The 17,775-nt window shown below is 39.6% G+C and overlaps 2 protein-coding genes across 5 annotated transcripts in view; one reads left to right on the plus strand and one right to left on the minus strand.

The window, feature by feature from the left end:
- Positions 1-17,775, plus strand: part of MAPKBP1 (mitogen-activated protein kinase binding protein 1) — a 529,170-nt gene that overhangs the window by 401,269 nt on the left and 110,126 nt on the right. The gene's annotated exons all lie outside the window — the stretch shown is intronic.
- LOC103826650 (cytosolic phospholipase A2 epsilon-like) overlaps positions 314-17,775 on the minus strand; it is a 32,125-nt gene continuing 14,663 nt past the window's right edge. For all 4 annotated transcript variants that reach the window (XM_009102052.4, XM_050975241.1, XM_018907644.3 and 1 more), the window contains 17 exons: positions 16,260-16,391; positions 16,021-16,061; positions 15,558-15,600; positions 14,748-14,811; positions 13,892-14,055; positions 13,541-13,633; positions 12,995-13,032; positions 12,229-12,364; positions 10,645-10,781; positions 9,973-10,195; positions 8,419-8,533; positions 7,776-7,913; positions 4,858-4,965; positions 3,764-3,955; positions 3,194-3,360; positions 1,842-2,028; positions 314-1,636 (listed from right to left, as the gene is read on the minus strand). In XM_009102052.4, coding sequence (XP_009100300.2) covers positions 1,428-1,636; positions 1,842-2,028; positions 3,194-3,360; positions 3,764-3,955; positions 4,858-4,965; positions 7,776-7,913; positions 8,419-8,533; positions 9,973-10,195; positions 10,645-10,781; positions 12,229-12,364; positions 12,995-13,032; positions 13,541-13,633; positions 13,892-14,055; positions 14,748-14,811; positions 15,558-15,600; positions 16,021-16,061; positions 16,260-16,391 — 2,187 coding nt within the window. In that variant the 3' untranslated portion in view covers positions 314-1,427. The remainder of the gene's footprint in view (positions 1,637-1,841; positions 2,029-3,193; positions 3,361-3,763; positions 3,956-4,857; positions 4,966-7,775; positions 7,914-8,418; positions 8,534-9,972; positions 10,196-10,644; positions 10,782-12,228; positions 12,365-12,994; positions 13,033-13,540; positions 13,634-13,891; positions 14,056-14,747; positions 14,812-15,557; positions 15,601-16,020; positions 16,062-16,259; positions 16,392-17,775) is intronic.

Here is a 17,775-nt window from a genome sequence, read left to right on the forward strand (position 1 = left end):
GGTAAGGACACAGCACCCCTAAGGGGGCTGAGGTCATCAGAGGTGAGCATGGGAGACTAAAGACAGCAAAAGATAAGAGGAAGGCAAGGCATAAAGGAATGATTGAAGGAAGAGAGAGACTGATCATGATAGCAAGAAGGAAGATAATTTTTCAGCCTTTTATAAGTTTGTATTTAATTTTGAATTAAAAATTATTTTCTATTTTTGCTATGATACATTATTCATAGCTCTGTGTTTGCCACTACATATTACTTCAGCACAGACAAGCTGCTGCATTTTATTTAAATTTTAAATAATTAAGGGCAACCAATACTGACTGAAGCATTATATCTTTTTATTTTAGATTGGTATCTTTGTTGTAATGAAAAAGGTTTACATTGTACTTGTCTTATTAAAATTCTTCCTAAAGCAATTATTTTGGTCTTCATCTGAAAAATAAGCAGTTTCAACAAATTACCTTGTGCAATTTATAGTAGTTGCTTTTAGACAGGCAGGGACTGACAAAGTCGTGTGATTACCCATGAATTACCCATGGATATCAGTGTAAAGTACTTAGCTTGCATTCTGACCACAAAACCTGTCTCTCAGTTTTTGATGTTTTAATTCTCACAGCATCCCATTTTATAATAGCAAGAAATACTGTGAAAACTGCTGAAATTAACAGGATGTGGATACAAGCTGTATCATCTAAATACCATGAAAAGTCAGTGAAAAGAGCCATGGATTAGATAGTTATACCTGCACTGGAAGAGCTGATCCTAACTCACATTATGGCTTGAAACAGTACTTTCCAAGAGATTTTAAAAAGCAAGGTTCTGCTGGTGTAATGAAACTTTTAAATTCAAAAGTATAGAAAATGTGTCTTTTTCACGTGAAGTCCCAGATTATCTATTATGTTTAGCTTGGCATCTTATTTCTAGCAAAAATTCTAGCTGACATTATAGGAAAATACAGTTTTCATGTTCTTTGAAATTGTCCACATTTATCATGCATTTTTCTGTTGTGCTAGATTTGGAATAAATTAAATATCCGTAGCTCATTTGTCTTCACTTCACATACAATTTCTATTAGTATAATAAATTTTGAACGAATTTGTGCTGCTGTCCCAGATTCATGCATTTCAAAAACTTTTTCAATAAATCCAGTGTTTTCTGACCTTCAATTTACTGCATATATATACACATATATGCATGAAAAAAAGTTCACCAGCAGTGAAATCCAACATAAATAAAGCACGAGTCTAATCATTATTTTGTTTGTCTGGTTAATCTAAGATCACCATGTGGTAGAGAGGAACCACAGCCTGAGACAAGTCTTTACTTTCCAAAGTCTACTATGCTCATTTGAAGACAGCTCTTGATTCTTCTCCAGAGAAGAATAAAAAACCCAAAATCATGCAGATATCTTTTTGAAACTCAGGCAAGTGTTTATTTTTTGTGCTGTCGTTTCTGCTGTATGGCTGAATTCAAAGCCTGAAGGATCAGATGTTGGTTGTTCTGAATGTTGTAGCTGGTCAGTTCTATCAGCTTGTCAAACTCCTCCCCTGTGTAGGTAAAGCTGTTTAAGCAGTAGGGGGAAAAAATGGTAGAAACATCCACGTTGCCCTGAGCCATCTCAGCAGGGCTGCGCTCCACACCTGACAAACAAAGAAACATCATCAGTGGGGCAGAGATATGGTTCCACCTCCTGCTCTCCAGTGGGGCACAACGTTACTCCTCGCTCCCTTGGAATTTGCATTTCCCTCCCATGGGAGGCACTGCAGGGGAGGAGGAGACCATGCTGCCCCATGTCTCCCATTCCACAGCCAAAGGGAATGGTGGGAGAGCCATCCCATGGCTTACCAGGCTCTTTGTATTTTCTGAAGGAGTCATTCACCAGTGGGAAAAACACCACAGTCGGTGCCTCTGGGGTCTCTGTATCTTCAAAGACGTAGCACTCCTTTAGATTTTTCTTCTCTTCTTCACTCATTTGGATTTTGGGAAATGGGATTCCCTGCTTTTGGAAGTATTTGGAGGCTTCTTCCAAAGGCTGAATTCAGACAGAAAAGAAGAAAAGGTCAGAAGTTCTGCCACACTCTACCACTTTTCCTAATGTGTCCATCAAAAGACCTTCACAAAGATTTGGGAGCAGGGTTGGCTGTCAATATTTTTTCTGTCCTTGTCTCTTACATGACAGTACTCTTAAGCACTACTAACAGAGCAATTCAATACTCAGCCTCCACCTTGCCCTCCTGATTGGTGTTCTACCTTCTCCTCAAAAGCCTTTATCTCTACAGGATAGGTAAAATGTCCATGACTATGGGAAGGGTGGCCTAGCAGCTTAGGATATAGAAAGATGCCTCTTCTGGAGAAGATCCCAAAACAAGTAGAATGGGCAAGAATCTGAGGTACTACAGTTTTTAAATGCAAAATCACTTTTTTTTTTTTTTTTTTTTTTTTGGCGTAAAGTATTTAAAAGCTTCTGTCATAGATGCCTTAGGATGGTTCTGAAGCATGATGTAAGCAAACAGTGATCTGGGAGCAAATAGCATCTAAACTAAAACATTAATATTGTAGGTGTGTTAGCAATTTTTGAAAGTAGGATTTTGCTTCCTGAGTCTGGTTGGGATGTATGAAAATTTTATTCCTCAAGAATTTCTGTCTTATCCACATCTAGTAACAGGAATTATAGACCAGGTTATTAGATGGTATTTGAAAAAGAAAATGTTGTCTAAGGACAATTCTTTTCCACAATTTTGAACAGCAACAAAAAAATCCAGTTACTGTTCTAAAAACAACTGGACAAAATATTTCTAATTATACTGCATGTGGGTAACTTTATATGAACATCACAACACAACCATAATGAGTTCATCAGTGGTAGTGACTAGAACCAGATAAACAATCCATGTGAGTGAAATCTACATAGCAAAATGGAGATCACAGGAGCACACAGGTCTAGGAAATAGCATTTAACTATTAGAGGGTTCATTCAAATAAAATATTTGGAAATCTGATGTTGCTTCTGTTCTCAGGGGATTTTACCTGAGAAGCATCACTTGCAAGACCTAAGCATCTGCACAGGGAGATGTAGAGCAAAGATCTTTTTCTCCCCGAATCAGTTTATTCTACATAAATTATTCTGAATCTTTAGGAGTTAAGGAGGGCTAGAAGGCAGCAATTGTTTATCAAAGAAAAGAGAGTGTTTTTCACACCAAGGTCTGTGATCCAGAGGAATAGTTTAAGTGCAGGACAACATCCACTTTCCTCTCTGGCCTCATGAGTGGTGGGTAGCTAATGTCGATGTATCCCGCCGTGTCTGCCAGGCACATGAACTCTGCTGTTTCTGTCAGCTGGTTGGGGAAATGCTCTAGTACAGTATCTAAAAGGAAATATTTGTTATGATGAGTGATTCACTGAAGAAAAAGTACATCTGTTGTTTGACCAATAAGGAAAAATTGGGGAAATGCCTCTTGGCTATCCATTACATTTACTTTTTCCAAAAGATCCTTAAACGCTACAGATGTTCAGTCTGCACACATGAAAGAAAGACCTGTTCAAGGTAAAAAGAGAGTTCTTTCACTTCTCATGTTGCTATTCTTCCACCCCAGCTGAGCAGTAATTTTCTTTCCCTGGAGTCAAGGAAATTCCTGAAGCTGATTTGACTGTATGAAATTTAAATAGTTATCTTGAAATATTCATTTCCATAGGTTCATCATCTGCCTTCACTGATGAAAACACCAACCATCTAAGAAGGTAAAAAAATTATATTCAAGGGTGTTTACCTTTCCATGTACAGAAGTTTTTGTTCTGAAGGTATTCATTGTGCAGCTGGAATCCCTTCAGGAAGTTGTAGAACTTTGAAACCATCACCCGCTCTGTCAGGATCCGCCGAATGATGCCCATGATGCCACATTCAGGGGTGACCAAGTAAGTCTCCAACTCATGTCTCCTGTCTGATGGAGAAGGCTCTTCTCCTGAAAGACAGAGGAGATGAACAAATTGTTGCTTTGATACAGTTCTTTTCAATACTTAAAATAATAGAAGGCACCTCATATTAGCTAGGGAAAAGATCCTAAGAAGACATTGCAACATACAAATAAATCAATGTCAAAATAGGAATAAGAAGAAAATCAGTCTTCGGTAAAGCCTATTCTGTGAAAAACAGAGTGGCAACCAACTTGCTAAAACTGGAAAAAGTGATCCATTCTTTGATAGAACTCACAGATTCCCAGTGTGAAGGTTAGGGTAGGTTCAGAATCTGGACCTGTTCCTTTTAAAATTAATAAAAATCAACATTACAAGGAAAAAAAAAAGCTATCAGGAGACTGAGACATCCACAAAAGAACAAAGAAATGGGGTTGTGCTACACAGTATCTCATGAGATTGGGAAGAGAGGCAATGACTTTCTATCACATGCATTTATGGATTTATTGAGCTTAGGGCTTTGCAACACTTCCACAGAGAAAGTGATAGAAACCCATAAACCAAACTCACTAACTGCCTTTAAACAGGAAGGACAACCAAGGCCTCTTAGAAAAACACAGGTTTATATCAAGATCAAAGAACACTGAAATGGCATTGCATGCAATTGAATTCTTCAACAGCAATGTATGAAAAGCACCAGCTGCTGAGGCAGACAGAGAGCACAGCACAGAGGTGTTTGTTACAATGTGGAGGTTCACCAAAGGGCCCCTGGCAAAGACAATCTGTTTAAAACCTTCAGTAGTTTTATATTTGCATAAATTCAGGACAAGAGAGATTAATGGAAATAATATTGCTATGAATAAATTCAGAGAGGAGACCTAGTTAGATACAGCTGACAACATGAAAGCCTCTGGATTTATGAGGCACCAGGTAAAAGAGAAACATAACTAACCAGTATCAACAGTGCTGTGTTGGGTACACCTCAGTGAGCGCCTCTGTGTAGGATTTGACGAATGCCAGGCATCCAAGAGGTTGTAGGAAAAGACATTGCTCCACAGGCCTGTGCAATGGTAGAGAGCAGGGAAGCTTCTTCAGAAACATTCTAATGGAAAATACCCCTTTGAAAAAATTATCTCTCAGCTTTGCAAGGAGTATTGGAAAACCTTGAGGTTTCCAAAGCATCACCAAAATCTATATGAAGTTCTTTTCAGCAATTAGCATTCTGTTGTCAAACAGGAGCCTAAATAGTTTAAAACATCGTGTGAGACCTTCAGCCACTGTAATTCCTTGCCACATACAAACCAACATTTTCCATCCTATAAGCAACTGTCATAAGTGAGCAAAACCATGCCATTTCCTATAAAATAAGGGAATGGTCTACAAAAAAAGTCATACACAAGTGGATAATCAGTTAATGGTTTGGAAGCTGCTTCTGGACAATCAAGAATCAAATGGTTAGAGTACAGTCTGGGATAGTCTGCAGAAAAGTCCTCTAAATAAAAGACATCTTTGCTGTCCCTCTAAAATTTCTCTCTGTACAAAGTCTTTTGAGGGAGACCCTTCTCCTTCTATTTGTTATTCTCATTCCCATAGTGCTTCTCCCACTTTTGCCATGTAAAAGAACATCTGAAAGTGTCTTCACAATGCAGCAATCTTCAAAAGTCTCTTGGATTTTGAAAAGCATCTCTTCCTCCACAGCACTGTCACAGGCCCCAAGAGAAACTCTAGCAGAGAAGGCAGGGCTGTGCTTTGCCTTGAAAATCTCTACCAGTGACAGCTTTGCAAAAGCCATACATTGTACAGGATGCCACAACTTGAATTGCACAATCAAATAATTATTCATCCCATAAATTATTAACAGAAATACAATTCCCTTTAAAACATGGCTTGTTTCTAGCGTGAGACAGAAATCCAAGAGCCTTCTTTTTTAAAGGAAGTCCTTGGAAGAAGAGACTCACTTAGGAAATATTAGAAATGCATAATCAAGAAATCAGATTGGGGCTCTCTGGATCTACACTTAGCTGCCCTGCAGAGTTCATTTGCACATAATGACTGGCCAGTTTCTGTCAAGACAACCTCATTCCCAGGAGCTTGAGAAGCTTCTGTCCAACCTGGCTATGAGCAGACATCTCTGGTTTCTCCTGTCTTGGTGTCTTCTCACTCTGTAACTCTTCCGATTCCCTTACCCTTGTAGTTACACACTGTTCCTGCATATTAATGACTTTCAAACATTGTTGTCTTCCAGAACTTGTTTATAATTACATGGCAACATTGCCCTAACCTCTTGCATTGAATTTTCTTTGTACCTATATTGGCTGAAGTAAGAACTGTGAAGAGGGATGGTGTCTTTTACTAGGCCAACAGAGTTGAAGAAAGTAAACAAGTTCTTAGGCACCCCAGCCTTTCTTCTGGAAAAATGAGGGTCTTGTATCCCTGTAAGCTTGTCCAGTCTTTCCAGCTCTAGCCACTGCCCTTAGAAAGGGCCTTTCCTCTCCCTGCAAATAACCCCTTGCTTTTATCTTTATCAAGCTGTAACTAATAGCACACTTTAATAGTAACCCAGGAGGGCATTGCATGTGGTATCACTAGATGGCAACATTGCTTTAACTCTCTGCCTTGGCCTTTATAAAGATGCAGGGGTGGCTGAGGGATCAGCAGGCTCAGGTGCTAAGGCTGAGAACAGAGCTCAGCCCAGGCTGGATGTGCTGGGTGTGCTTGCTACCTGGCCATGAACACACTACCCCACTGCTACTGAGGAACTGCAACGGAGGCACAACATGCTCAGAAGAAGGCTCTGTGGAGTCTCTGTGGAGCCCACCTAGCTCTGGGACCTACCTCCTACCTCTAACAGTCAGCACAGAATGCTTCATGGAAGAGTATAAGAAAAAAGGGAAGCATGAAGGATTTCTCCAGCATCTCAAGCTCCTGGATTTAGGACTTCTAGTACTGGTGGCTGCCTCTGAGCTACTGGACTTCAGAGCCCCCAGTGGGATTTACTATGCATTAATTTCTCCTGCCCTTTTCAGATCTATTCATACTCTTGGATCCTGTGTTTTCTTCTGAGTCTTTTCCCTCAAACAACTCTTTTCTTAACTCATGACATCACTGAAAGCTCTTAGCATAGCTAATAAAGCAGTAAGATTTAGTGATTGTGTGACTGAGCACAATCTTTTCTTTCTTATGCCCAACTATTTTCTCATGTTTAGAATAACATGATTCTGGACTCCTCCTGTGCAATGCAGACATTCACTGCTCCTCTGAATACCAAATAAGGAATACCATGTGGTGCTGCTGGTTATATGGGTTTTTCACTTTGTAAGTTAACTGTTTTTTACCTGTATCCTTGGTGTCCTGTTGTGTCTTGTGCTTATTTGCATGTAAAATATCTGTTTAAGAGCAGATGGACTTGTCTGCAGACAGCTTTACCCCAGAGAACCAATGTACAAAGGGGCGTAGAAAGCAAAATTAAAACAAGAATTGCATAAAACCTGCAAAACTGTTTTTCATATATTACTGGGTGCTACCCAATTTACTGAATTAAGAATGATAAATTTCGATTATTTATAATGTTAGCGAAATTGGTTGGTTCAAAATGAACCAAGCCTCTTCAAGGAGTCCTGAAACTTCAGGCATGAGCATCACTATTCAAGACAAGGACAACAGTGAACAGTGTGGTTTGAAATTTCCTCTCAATGCTTTTAGCCCATCTTTGTTGTCTAAGGAATTCAGTCAGAGGTGAGAACAACATGGTGTACATTTGGTTTCAGTCCTGCATGATGCAGGGCACTGGTTGTAAAGTGCAGGGTTTGCATTATATTAAAAATAAAGAACATATTTATGCAATTCAAATTTTGCAATGGACCACATCACCTTTCATGAAGCAGATTCGGGACTCAGGAAGCTTCTTCATCAGGCGGCCCATGAAGAACTCACTGCCAAAATCCTCAGCACGAATGGAGGCACCATATTTTAAGAATCCAACCTCATAAGGGGTGAACTCCACCCATTCTGCAGAGACACAAAACAAACTTTTAAATCTTAATCTTATCCCTACTTCCCTGCTGGAAGGGCTATGAAAAGGCAAAAAGGCAGCTGCAGGATAAACCCTATCTTTGGGGTGACCACAGACTGGCCTTCCTCAGGGTAAAGAGTTATCATTCAGCTGGTGTCAGCCACTCACTCAGTAACTTTTTCCAGTGTTCTTCATTCAGAACTTTCCAATGACCCTCTCCAGAGAGAACATAAGGGAAGTTTCCACCAAGAGGGGTCAGTCTGAGTTACCCCACATGTGGAGCTAAGGCTTGTATTTGGCTGTCCTTAAACACCTCCCCAAGATTTCTCCTGCCCCTAGAAGGTAAGGTCTTCCCATAGACTAGACATAAAGTCTGGAAATGTAAAAAGAAGTTAGAAGGAAAAGAAACTGTTTAAAAATGCTATGGTCAGCTGTAGAAGAGGTTGGAGTACTGATAATGCAGATAGCTCAAACACCAAACAAGCCCATTTTTGTCATCACCTTTGAACTCTGAAAGGCTGTAATCTTCTTTCATGTTGAGGATCATGTAGATAGGTAGGGGATTTTGACCCTGACTCAATGCCTCTTGCTCATCTGAGAGTTTGTGGTTATTTTTCTGTGAATTGATGAAAGACAAAGAGCAAAATCAAAGGACCTTCTTGGCATAGTTTATGGGCTTCCAAGAGTACATAAAATACATAGCTGTTTCCCTCTTAACTTTGTTATTCTCTCAACTCATTTGTGTCCAATCATTTTTTTAACCAAGGAGTGATCTAAACATTTACACATCCACATAGGCTTATTTAATTACAGGTAAAGTTGTAGTACACTTTTTTAAAAAATGGTCTCCCTTTCTTTTTAGTAAATACAGCCGCTTTACATGGAAATTTGTTCTCACAGGGTGAACAGAGGAAAATAAACCAAGGTACTTGGTTAGGTACTCAGACACTCATGCTTGTACAAGGAGACATAGGTTTTCTTCTCTACAGAAGCCCCTTGGGCTACTAGTTATGCATTAAGAGATACATGGGGACAAAGCTCTCAACAAGTTTGCAGACACACTAAGCTGGGGGGGAGTTGTTGATCTGCTGGACAGCAGATCCAGCTGGACAGGCTGGATCAATGGGCCACGGCCAATCATATGAGATTCAACAAGGCCAAGTGCCGGGTCCTGCACTTGGATCACAACAACCCCAGGCAGCACTGCAGGCTGGGAGTAGAGGGTGTGGAAAGCTGCCCAGTGGAAAAGGACATGGGGGTGCTGGCTGACAGCAGCTGAATATGATCCTCTGTGTGTGTGTGTGTGTGTCCAGGTGGCCAAGAAGGCCAATGGCATCCTGGCCTGTGTCAGCAATAGTAGTAGGACCAGGAGAGTGGTTGTCCCCCTGTACTCAGCACTGGTTAGACCACACCTCACATGCTCTGTCCAGTTTTGGGCCCTTCACTATAAGAAAGATATTGAGGTGCTGGAGCATGTCCAGAGAAGGACATGGAGTAAAGGCAATTGAGCTGGGAAAGTGTCTAGAGAAAAAGTCTTACAAGGAGCAGCTGAAAGAGCTGGCACTGTGTAGCCTGGAGAAGAGAAGGCTCAGGGGAAACCTTGTCACTCTTTACAACTTCCTGAAAGGAAGTAGTAGATAATTGGGGATTGGTCTCTTCTTCCAATTAACAAGTGATAAGACAAGAGGAAATGGACTTAAGTTGTGCCTGAAGAGGTTTAAATTGAATATTAGGAAAAATTTCTTCACTGGAAAGCTAGTCAGTATTGGAACAGGTTCCCCAAGGAGGTGGTGGGATGACCACCCTGTGAAAATGTCTGAAACTTGTGTAGATGTGGCACCCGGGGACATGGGTTAGTGGTGGACATAATAATGATAGCTTAATGGTTGGACACAAAGGCCTTTCCAACCTTAACAACTCTAAAACCCCTTTGTTAATCGGCAGAAATCATCTGCTGGATAACTCTGTCATGCTCTCAGGCATCTGTCCCTGGAGCTTCCTTTTCCATACAATAGTATTCAGTAGCTGTTAGAGAAAGCTTAGGAAAAACACTACCCCATCGTCTAACGCTTTTTCCAGCAGAAGCCCCCAAAAATCAACACTAGAGATCTGGTATCCCTCTTGCTTCCGCAGTTTTAGCTCCTTTGCATAGTATTTCAAGCTCTCCGGGGAAAAGCAGCTTAGCTTGCACTTGGTCATATGTCTGCGGACTTCACCAATCGGTCTGGAGAGATCCTTGTGTGACCAGTCAGCACTCTGATACAAATGTGACAAAGTCCTGGGGAAAAGAAAGGAAGTGCATTGTCCTATGCAGAGAGACTTTCACTTTTTAGACTTAGATTTACGTTCTGCATCAAATGAACTAGCTGAGTTTCTTTAAAAGCATCTTTTGGGCTTAGCATACTATTGAAAAGACTTTTTGATTTAGAGGAGTTCCCCAATTCACTAGTGAAACTTGAGGACTTGATAAAAAAGCCCCCATTTGCTACAAAAGTTTATGCACAAGGCTGTGGTTTGCATCCCCGTGAGTCCTTAGGAAAGATCCTAGAGCTGAAACAAAGCAGCACCTCGGCCATTCACTGGCTTGGGCAACGTGCTCCTAATGCAGCAATAAAAAAAGCTCGAGACTGAATCTCATGCCTTTCTTTACAAATAAATTAAGAGAATAAATATCTCACAACAGACTAGAGAGGTGATGAGTGATGTCTTTGTTCAGGATCTCCTTACCATGTTGAACCAGATGACCCAGTGATGTACGAAATAGCATCCAAGAGACCCAGCTTTTGGAGACCCAACAGGTTGCCTAACAGAGATGTCAGTGCCCGGGTGCCACCTCCTGTTGTCATCACTGCTACAACTGGTACCTGTTTAATCATCAACACAGCAGTGCTAAGCAACACTTTGTTTATCAGCACGAGTGATCAGAGCTGAGTGAAATGTAGCATGCCAGTCCCACAAAAAATTCCAACATTTCACCATTTCCCCAAGCAGGGATGAAAAAAAAAAAAAGAAAACTGTGTATTTTGCACAGGGAAAAAAACCAAAACAAAACCAAAACAAAACTGTATCAAAACTTATTGTTTCAAGGCATTTCAATATTAGACTGCATTTTCCTTAGCAAAACATCTTCTCTTGAGAGGTCTGTTTTGATAATGAGCAGAGCTCATCCTCTCTGTAAGTCAAGCATAATAGCTAGATTACATTTCCTACAAAGAACCTAGAGAATATAATTGCAGTTATGAAGCCTAATTGTATGGAAAATCTAAATTGTGTTGCAGGAAGACAAATTTCTCTAAGAAACCTCCTGAGAGAAGAGGAGCCCATTGACATTTTCCGCACACATTTCCAGGTAATCGCATCAAAGAAATACTCAACAGTTTCCTGATTCAAATCAAACATTTCAGGTCAAAGCAAAGTATTCTGGTTGGGATTTACCTGACTAAAGGAAATATTCCCTTGCTGGAAAATCTGAAAATAATAGTTGGAAGTACTTCTCCTAAAAATTCTTATACTTAAAAAAACTGCTGGGGTTTTCTCACTGAAACAATTGTGCCAATGAGAAATAATGTAGTAATAGGATCAGTTTGTGAGCAGGGGCATAATTAATAATGTCTAAAATAATGCTGTCATATATTACCTAATATATGACAGCATTTGACAATACCTTTGGTCCACGTGTTCTGGACAAAGGAGAAAACACAGGTGGAAAAAATTAACCATCTCTCAAGTTGGTTTTTCACTTCTCAAGTTCCTGATCACACACCATGCTCCTTCCCTAAAGTACCAACCATCCCCACGCTAGCATGGACATTAACAAATACAAACCCTAGCTCAGACAAGCAGATAAGAGGAAAAATGCTGAATGTCTTTGTTCTATTTGAGGAACTACAGCTGAAATTATGAGCACTAGAGGAGAGAGTCTAAAATAAGACACCTTCTCATCAGTCAGTATTATGAATCACTTTAACTGTTAGATTTTCTCCCTCCAAAAATCTGATAAAATACCTTATGAAGTCTTGGTGACTGAATGATCAGCTAAAACAATCAGACTATCCAGGTCTATAATGCACAGATGAAAAAGAAATTGAGAAAAAATTCTGATTTATGGCATTATGTTTTCAGGAAAAGCGTGTATCAAGAGGGTTTGATATTGGCTCTTCATCTAAAATAGAAAATTTAGAAAAGCCTTCCTCAGTGCTTTACATGGTGTAGTGAATGTATCAGGGCTAGTTAAGGAACAATATGCAAAAGGCTATGAGCATAACATATTCCTGTTACACAGCATTTTACAGTCCCTGGTGCTCCCCATACCTCATGATCTTCTAGGTCTTGCTCTAAATGTAGTGCTTTTTTCAGAGCAGAAGCCACAAACTTCTTCCTTTTCAGTAGGAAATTTTTCTCCTCTGTACATAGATCAAACTCCAAGCGAACATCCAAGTTTCTGGACCTCAAACAAAGTCCAGGGTTAAACAGGGTGTACACAATCACTTAAAATGAATAGCTGGATGCTTGCTTACGAGTTGCAACTTTATAATGAGGCTTAGAAAAGCTGCTGCTGTGGCCCCACAAAAGAACATCACAGATGGTATAGGTGAGGTAGAGAAAAGGCTGATGAACTGCAAAGTAGCAAAATCTTACAGAAATAAATATTCTTCATTACTACACTGTTTTTCAAGAAGTGTCTAACATAAATACTGCAATCCATATATGGATACTATAAACAGTGGAATGTTTAGGATTTCCTGCCTTAGGGCTACCAGATTTTATAAATATAAACACTCTGTATTTTTTCCAAGTAAGAAAAGGAAAGATATAACTTTCTAAATATATAGCTCTACATATGTTGCAACCAGAAAATATTATTCTCCCCATCTAAATTGAACTTCTGTATAGCAGCATAACAGGAATTTTCACCTAGCACAGTTAACCACCTTCTGGACATGGGTAATGAACATAGGTGAATAGGTAAATATAATCATTGACCAAATACTTTCTCCCTTAGTTACAGAAATAGGCTAGAAGGCAAAAAAGCATTTTTTTTTCCACAGCCACAAAACCCTAGTACAGAATTGCTTACCAGACATTTGACTTCATATGTAAATTGATTGTCTCATCCTAGGAAAAAAAACCCCACAATATAAACACTGGAGATAATTTTACACTCTTTCTTTACCATCAGCTCTGAAGCCCTTCTCTTTTTCTAAAAGCCACACTGAGCCAGAAAACCAAAATAATCAGAAAATCCATCAAAATCTTAAAACTTCTCCAAGCCTTCTTTATTTTCTTTATATTTTTTTATACTAAAGAGAGCAGCATACAGTAAAAACCAACAGAAGCTCTGCCAGTGTGCTCCATCCCACCTCATCATTTGCATTTGCTCTGATTTGCATTAGTCCCTGAGGTGGTCACAGAAATCCCTCTGTCATGTGTTTGGCTGTAATTCTTTTGTTCTGCTAGGTTTATATGAAAATGTTCAGGTCCATGGTGTTAGGAATTGTTAGGAAGATAAGGGCTCCAACAGTTACAAATCTAAATCCCTATTTCACACTGATCTAATTAACTCATGCCCATTGATCTTTGGTCTATAGCTTAACATTTATTCTAAGAAATTGGTATCAGTCACCTTTGCTACTGCTACTTTCTCACTGAATGGAAGTGAATCCAGAGGAATAGTGAGGGATGCATGGCAGTCTTTTTTGTCTTCCCCTGAAGTACACTGAAAAATAAAGAATAATGTAGAGAAATATTTAATGTATGAACTATACAAAACCACTTTTTTGAAATGGGGTCCCTGTCCAGCAGTTTTCAAGTTGGCATCCAATATTTGTATGTCTTGGGGGGTTACAATGTGGTTTCAGAGCTGAAGTTCATGAAAGGTAGCTCTTTATTAAATGTACAAACTCTTTCCATTTACCTCAGTCAAGTGTAGAAAACCATGAGTTTTCTGTGCTTGCTGAAGCTAATGATCACATACCGAGCAGAAATGAGGTTTCTTCTCTGCTAGAGCCATGCACAGCTCTGACAGGCTGTACTTGATGTAATGGAAGTTCAGGGGCTTCAGAGGCTGCCAGAAGGAGCCCAGTGACAGGGTCTGGCTCTTCTCATATGATCCCTTCACGGAAAACAAGAAGTCTTTTTCTGAAAAAAAAATCCAAACATGAAAAATATACAGAGAAGTTAATGACTATGATCCCAGAAATAGAACATTAAATGGTCTTTCAGAAGTTTATATATAAATCCTTCAACAATGCTGCCAAACTCTTTTTATCCAGCAAGGGAACAGTACAAGAAATAAGAGAAGAAAAGCAAACAAGCAAATCAAAAACAAACCATAAAACACCAAAAGCTTATAAAGCTGCATTTTAAAAACTCAGACATACAGTCAAATTGGACAAAACCTAAGTTGAAATAGAAATATGTATTTTCTTCTACTTTACAGCATTTATAAGATTCATTCATTTAATTTGAAAGCCCAGTTTTTGTGGTTAGTTAGCACATACTATAACTGGTAGATCTGTGAACCTGCATATACACTCCTAACTGTCCAGTTCCTGTGCTCTAATTGTAAGAACAAAGTAGAAAAATTACCAGATAAGTAAATGACAAAACAAACAACAAACAACCAAAAAATCCCAATACACACAGACAAAAATTGAAACAAAAAAATATCCCCAAAGAAACTAAACAAACTAAAACCAAAAAATAATTAAAAGGAAAAAAAACCTAAAACCAAAAACAAACGCAAACAAAAGCCCCCTAAGCAACCAACCAATCAAGAAAAGTCAGTTAACCTAAATTAAGGGGGTTATCCTTCTAGTCTGAAGTCTAACCTGAAGGTTCTTTTTTTGTCCATTTGCTGTCCACTAGGACTTCCAAGCAGGAAATTTCACGAGACTGTAGCAGGGATAAAAAACGAGAGGTTAAAGTATATAAAACATGCCATATCTGGGTCACTTCACTGCTATCTCTCTTTGGTCATCTGAGTCCCTGGGGTCTGGAAAACACTCCACCCTCTGTTAGGCTGATGGGAGAAAGACTTTGTCACTCTGAAAATGTGACAGGTTTCAAATGAAAGAAAAATTGGTGTGGTGGATTTGGACAGGACTGGGAAGAGAAAGGAAATAACGGGGGGGCAAATGAGAAGTGCTGAGACCTCCTGAGGGTAAACTGATGGGTTGGCCAAATCACAGGGGTGTCCTTGCTTCCCTGCTTTGGTGAAGCTGGACAGTCAAGTGCTACCTCCTCTAAGTAATGACTTAAGGGCAGCTGAGAAAGCAACTTCCATATCATCCTGTGGAAGTGGGGAGAACAGGATGGCCATGAGGGAGCCACAAAAGGAGTTCCCCAAAAGAATGACAGAGCAGCAGTGAGTCAGTGAAAGACCACTTCAGGCTTTGTCAATAGGCTTGATATCAGCCTGTGGTGGTGAACAGGTCTCTGAGTATTCCAAATGAGTGTGCACATTCTTTCCTAGCACATCCTCCCACAGGGAGCAGCACAACAGGATGGCTACCTGGGTTTGATCCCCATCTCCCTCCCCTTCAGCCTTGCCTGCAGTGAGGAGTTGGGGCACCTGCCAGATTCACCATTCCTATCACTTTAATGAAAACAAAGACAGAAGAGCAATAGTTTAAAATTACCACTAATACACCATTAGTCACAAGCTTTTCAGGAGGGACTGGACTGAAAGAGAAAAACAATTCAATCAGAAGTAGTATCACCTAAATACATCCTTAAATGAACATCAAGGAATAATAGCTTCCATGAAGTTTGTTTTGTCCAGCATGGTCTCAAACATGTCACTTATTTTTAATTTAGGGACACATCTGAAAGGTGGATTTCCTTTTTTTTTAACCATAATGGTAAAAATAGTTGTAATAAGTATGATGACTGCAATTCTTATTATCCTCCCTCATTCAGCAAATAATAGGATAAATTAATAATTAGGATGATTCTTGGTAGATAAGGAACACAGAGTTTTAGCCAATATGCAACTAACTCCATCAACATCAGCCATGCTGAGAATTTTGAACTTTATTATACTAAATGCTAGCATATGTTTGACTGCTTACAAAGGGGCACTTTAGTGTGGATGTTACTCACATGCTCTCTGATGTAAACTCAACCTCTAGCATCTCCTGTGTCTGTAAAAAATTAATTTATTATTAGCATCTGAAGCCCTGCAGCAGTCACTGTTGGCTTAAAAGTTCACAGGGTATATGAAGTGCATACCAAGAGGAAACAAACTCTCCTACCTACAATTACTTTAAAAGAACTTATTTATGAGATAATATCAAAAAAATGTATTTTCTTCCTGTGACCAAGGCAGTTTTATCACTCACCTTTGGATTTAGCTGAAATGTCAAGTGAACAGTTTCTCCAAGCTGGATTTTAGCAACATCAAAGAGAACAGTGAAGAGGAGGTCATCTTTAGTGACTGCATTTTCATCATAGACTTTCATCTCAAGAATATTCTGTGGGCAGAGGTTCATAGTTAGGATCCTATGCTGAGACCTTAGAGAGACACAAAATGATGCTGATGTGCTCAGCACATTAAGGAAAACAGAGAAAGCATGGGGAGAAGTGAGAGAGCATTCAGAACCTTTGCATCCACACAGAGATGAAGAAAGATATTCTGAACCTAACACAGAGTCAGGTTTGTTGTTTGGTTTTCCTGCATAGTAATTTAAACGAAAAAAGCTAGTAGAATCACTGAATATTGAAAGATCTTGTTTGGCCTCCAATTTGGTTTGAGGTCACCACTTTTTCCTGAATTGTAGGAAACCAGCTAGTTGTCAGGACTTTGTTATTATTGGTAGAATAAAAACCATTGGATAAAGGCAGCAATTAAAATACATTAGGGATGTACCATATAATTACTTCATAGTTGCATCATTTTATTTTGTAAATTATTAAACAGATCACATGCAAATAATTACAATGGAACCTACAGAAAGCACTATGATGCTTTTGTTAAATTGCACAAATACCACTGTATAAATCTCCTCCTCTCTCTCCTCTGACACCAACTGGCCTGTTTGGATGCACAGGAGAGGGTAACAGCCCCTCCTGTGCCTGATGAGTAGCTTGACATGGGCTGGCTCAGAGATGCCTCCCAGGTGCTGAGCCAGTGAACGTTAAGTCAATGGAGCAATAATTCAGGCCTCCCTCAATATATTCAGCAGCTCATCTTCATGCAAATTACAGGGAGCACTTATCTCAGATTCTTATTTATGCATCAGATTTAACTTGCTAAAAGGCTTTATGCTTATTAAAGATACTCAGGCTCATGGTCTCACACACAAACACACGGAGAATAGAGTGAGCATGTGAACTTTGTTGTCTTAGAAGTTCACAATTTATCTCAGAATGATCCATACCTAAATGTGATAAGTGATTGACTAGACAAATACACTGAAAGGAAGTCACTCCAGAATCCAAGCATTCAATTTTGACATCTATCATCCTGCAAGAAACCACCAAGGGAGAGATGGCAAATAACCTTGCCTTTGCAGTTTACTGTTAGAAGACAGAAATGCTGTTGACCTTTAAGGCCACCTGTATAAAAGTATTGCACTGAGGTCAGCCCTGTCCATGACACTTGCTAAGAGAAACATACGGTCAAGAGGCAGAGACAAGCAGCCACAGCACCTTGGTTTATAGGCCAGCCATAAATAGCCTGTAAAGGATTGTGGAAGGTGATGGAGATGATATGCTTAAAAGCAATAGTCTGCAGTTAATAGAAGGCAGGCTTGCACTGAAGAGCAGGTCAGTTTTCCTAGCTGTGATACTGCAATGGGATGTCCTTATCTGGCTTAAATGACTGACTTATTTTCTGAGTGACCAACAGATCTGCAG

This window comes from Serinus canaria, chromosome 5, assembly GCF_022539315.1.
Source record: "Serinus canaria isolate serCan28SL12 chromosome 5, serCan2020, whole genome shotgun sequence".
Taxonomy (NCBI): Eukaryota; Metazoa; Chordata; class Aves; order Passeriformes; family Fringillidae; genus Serinus; species Serinus canaria.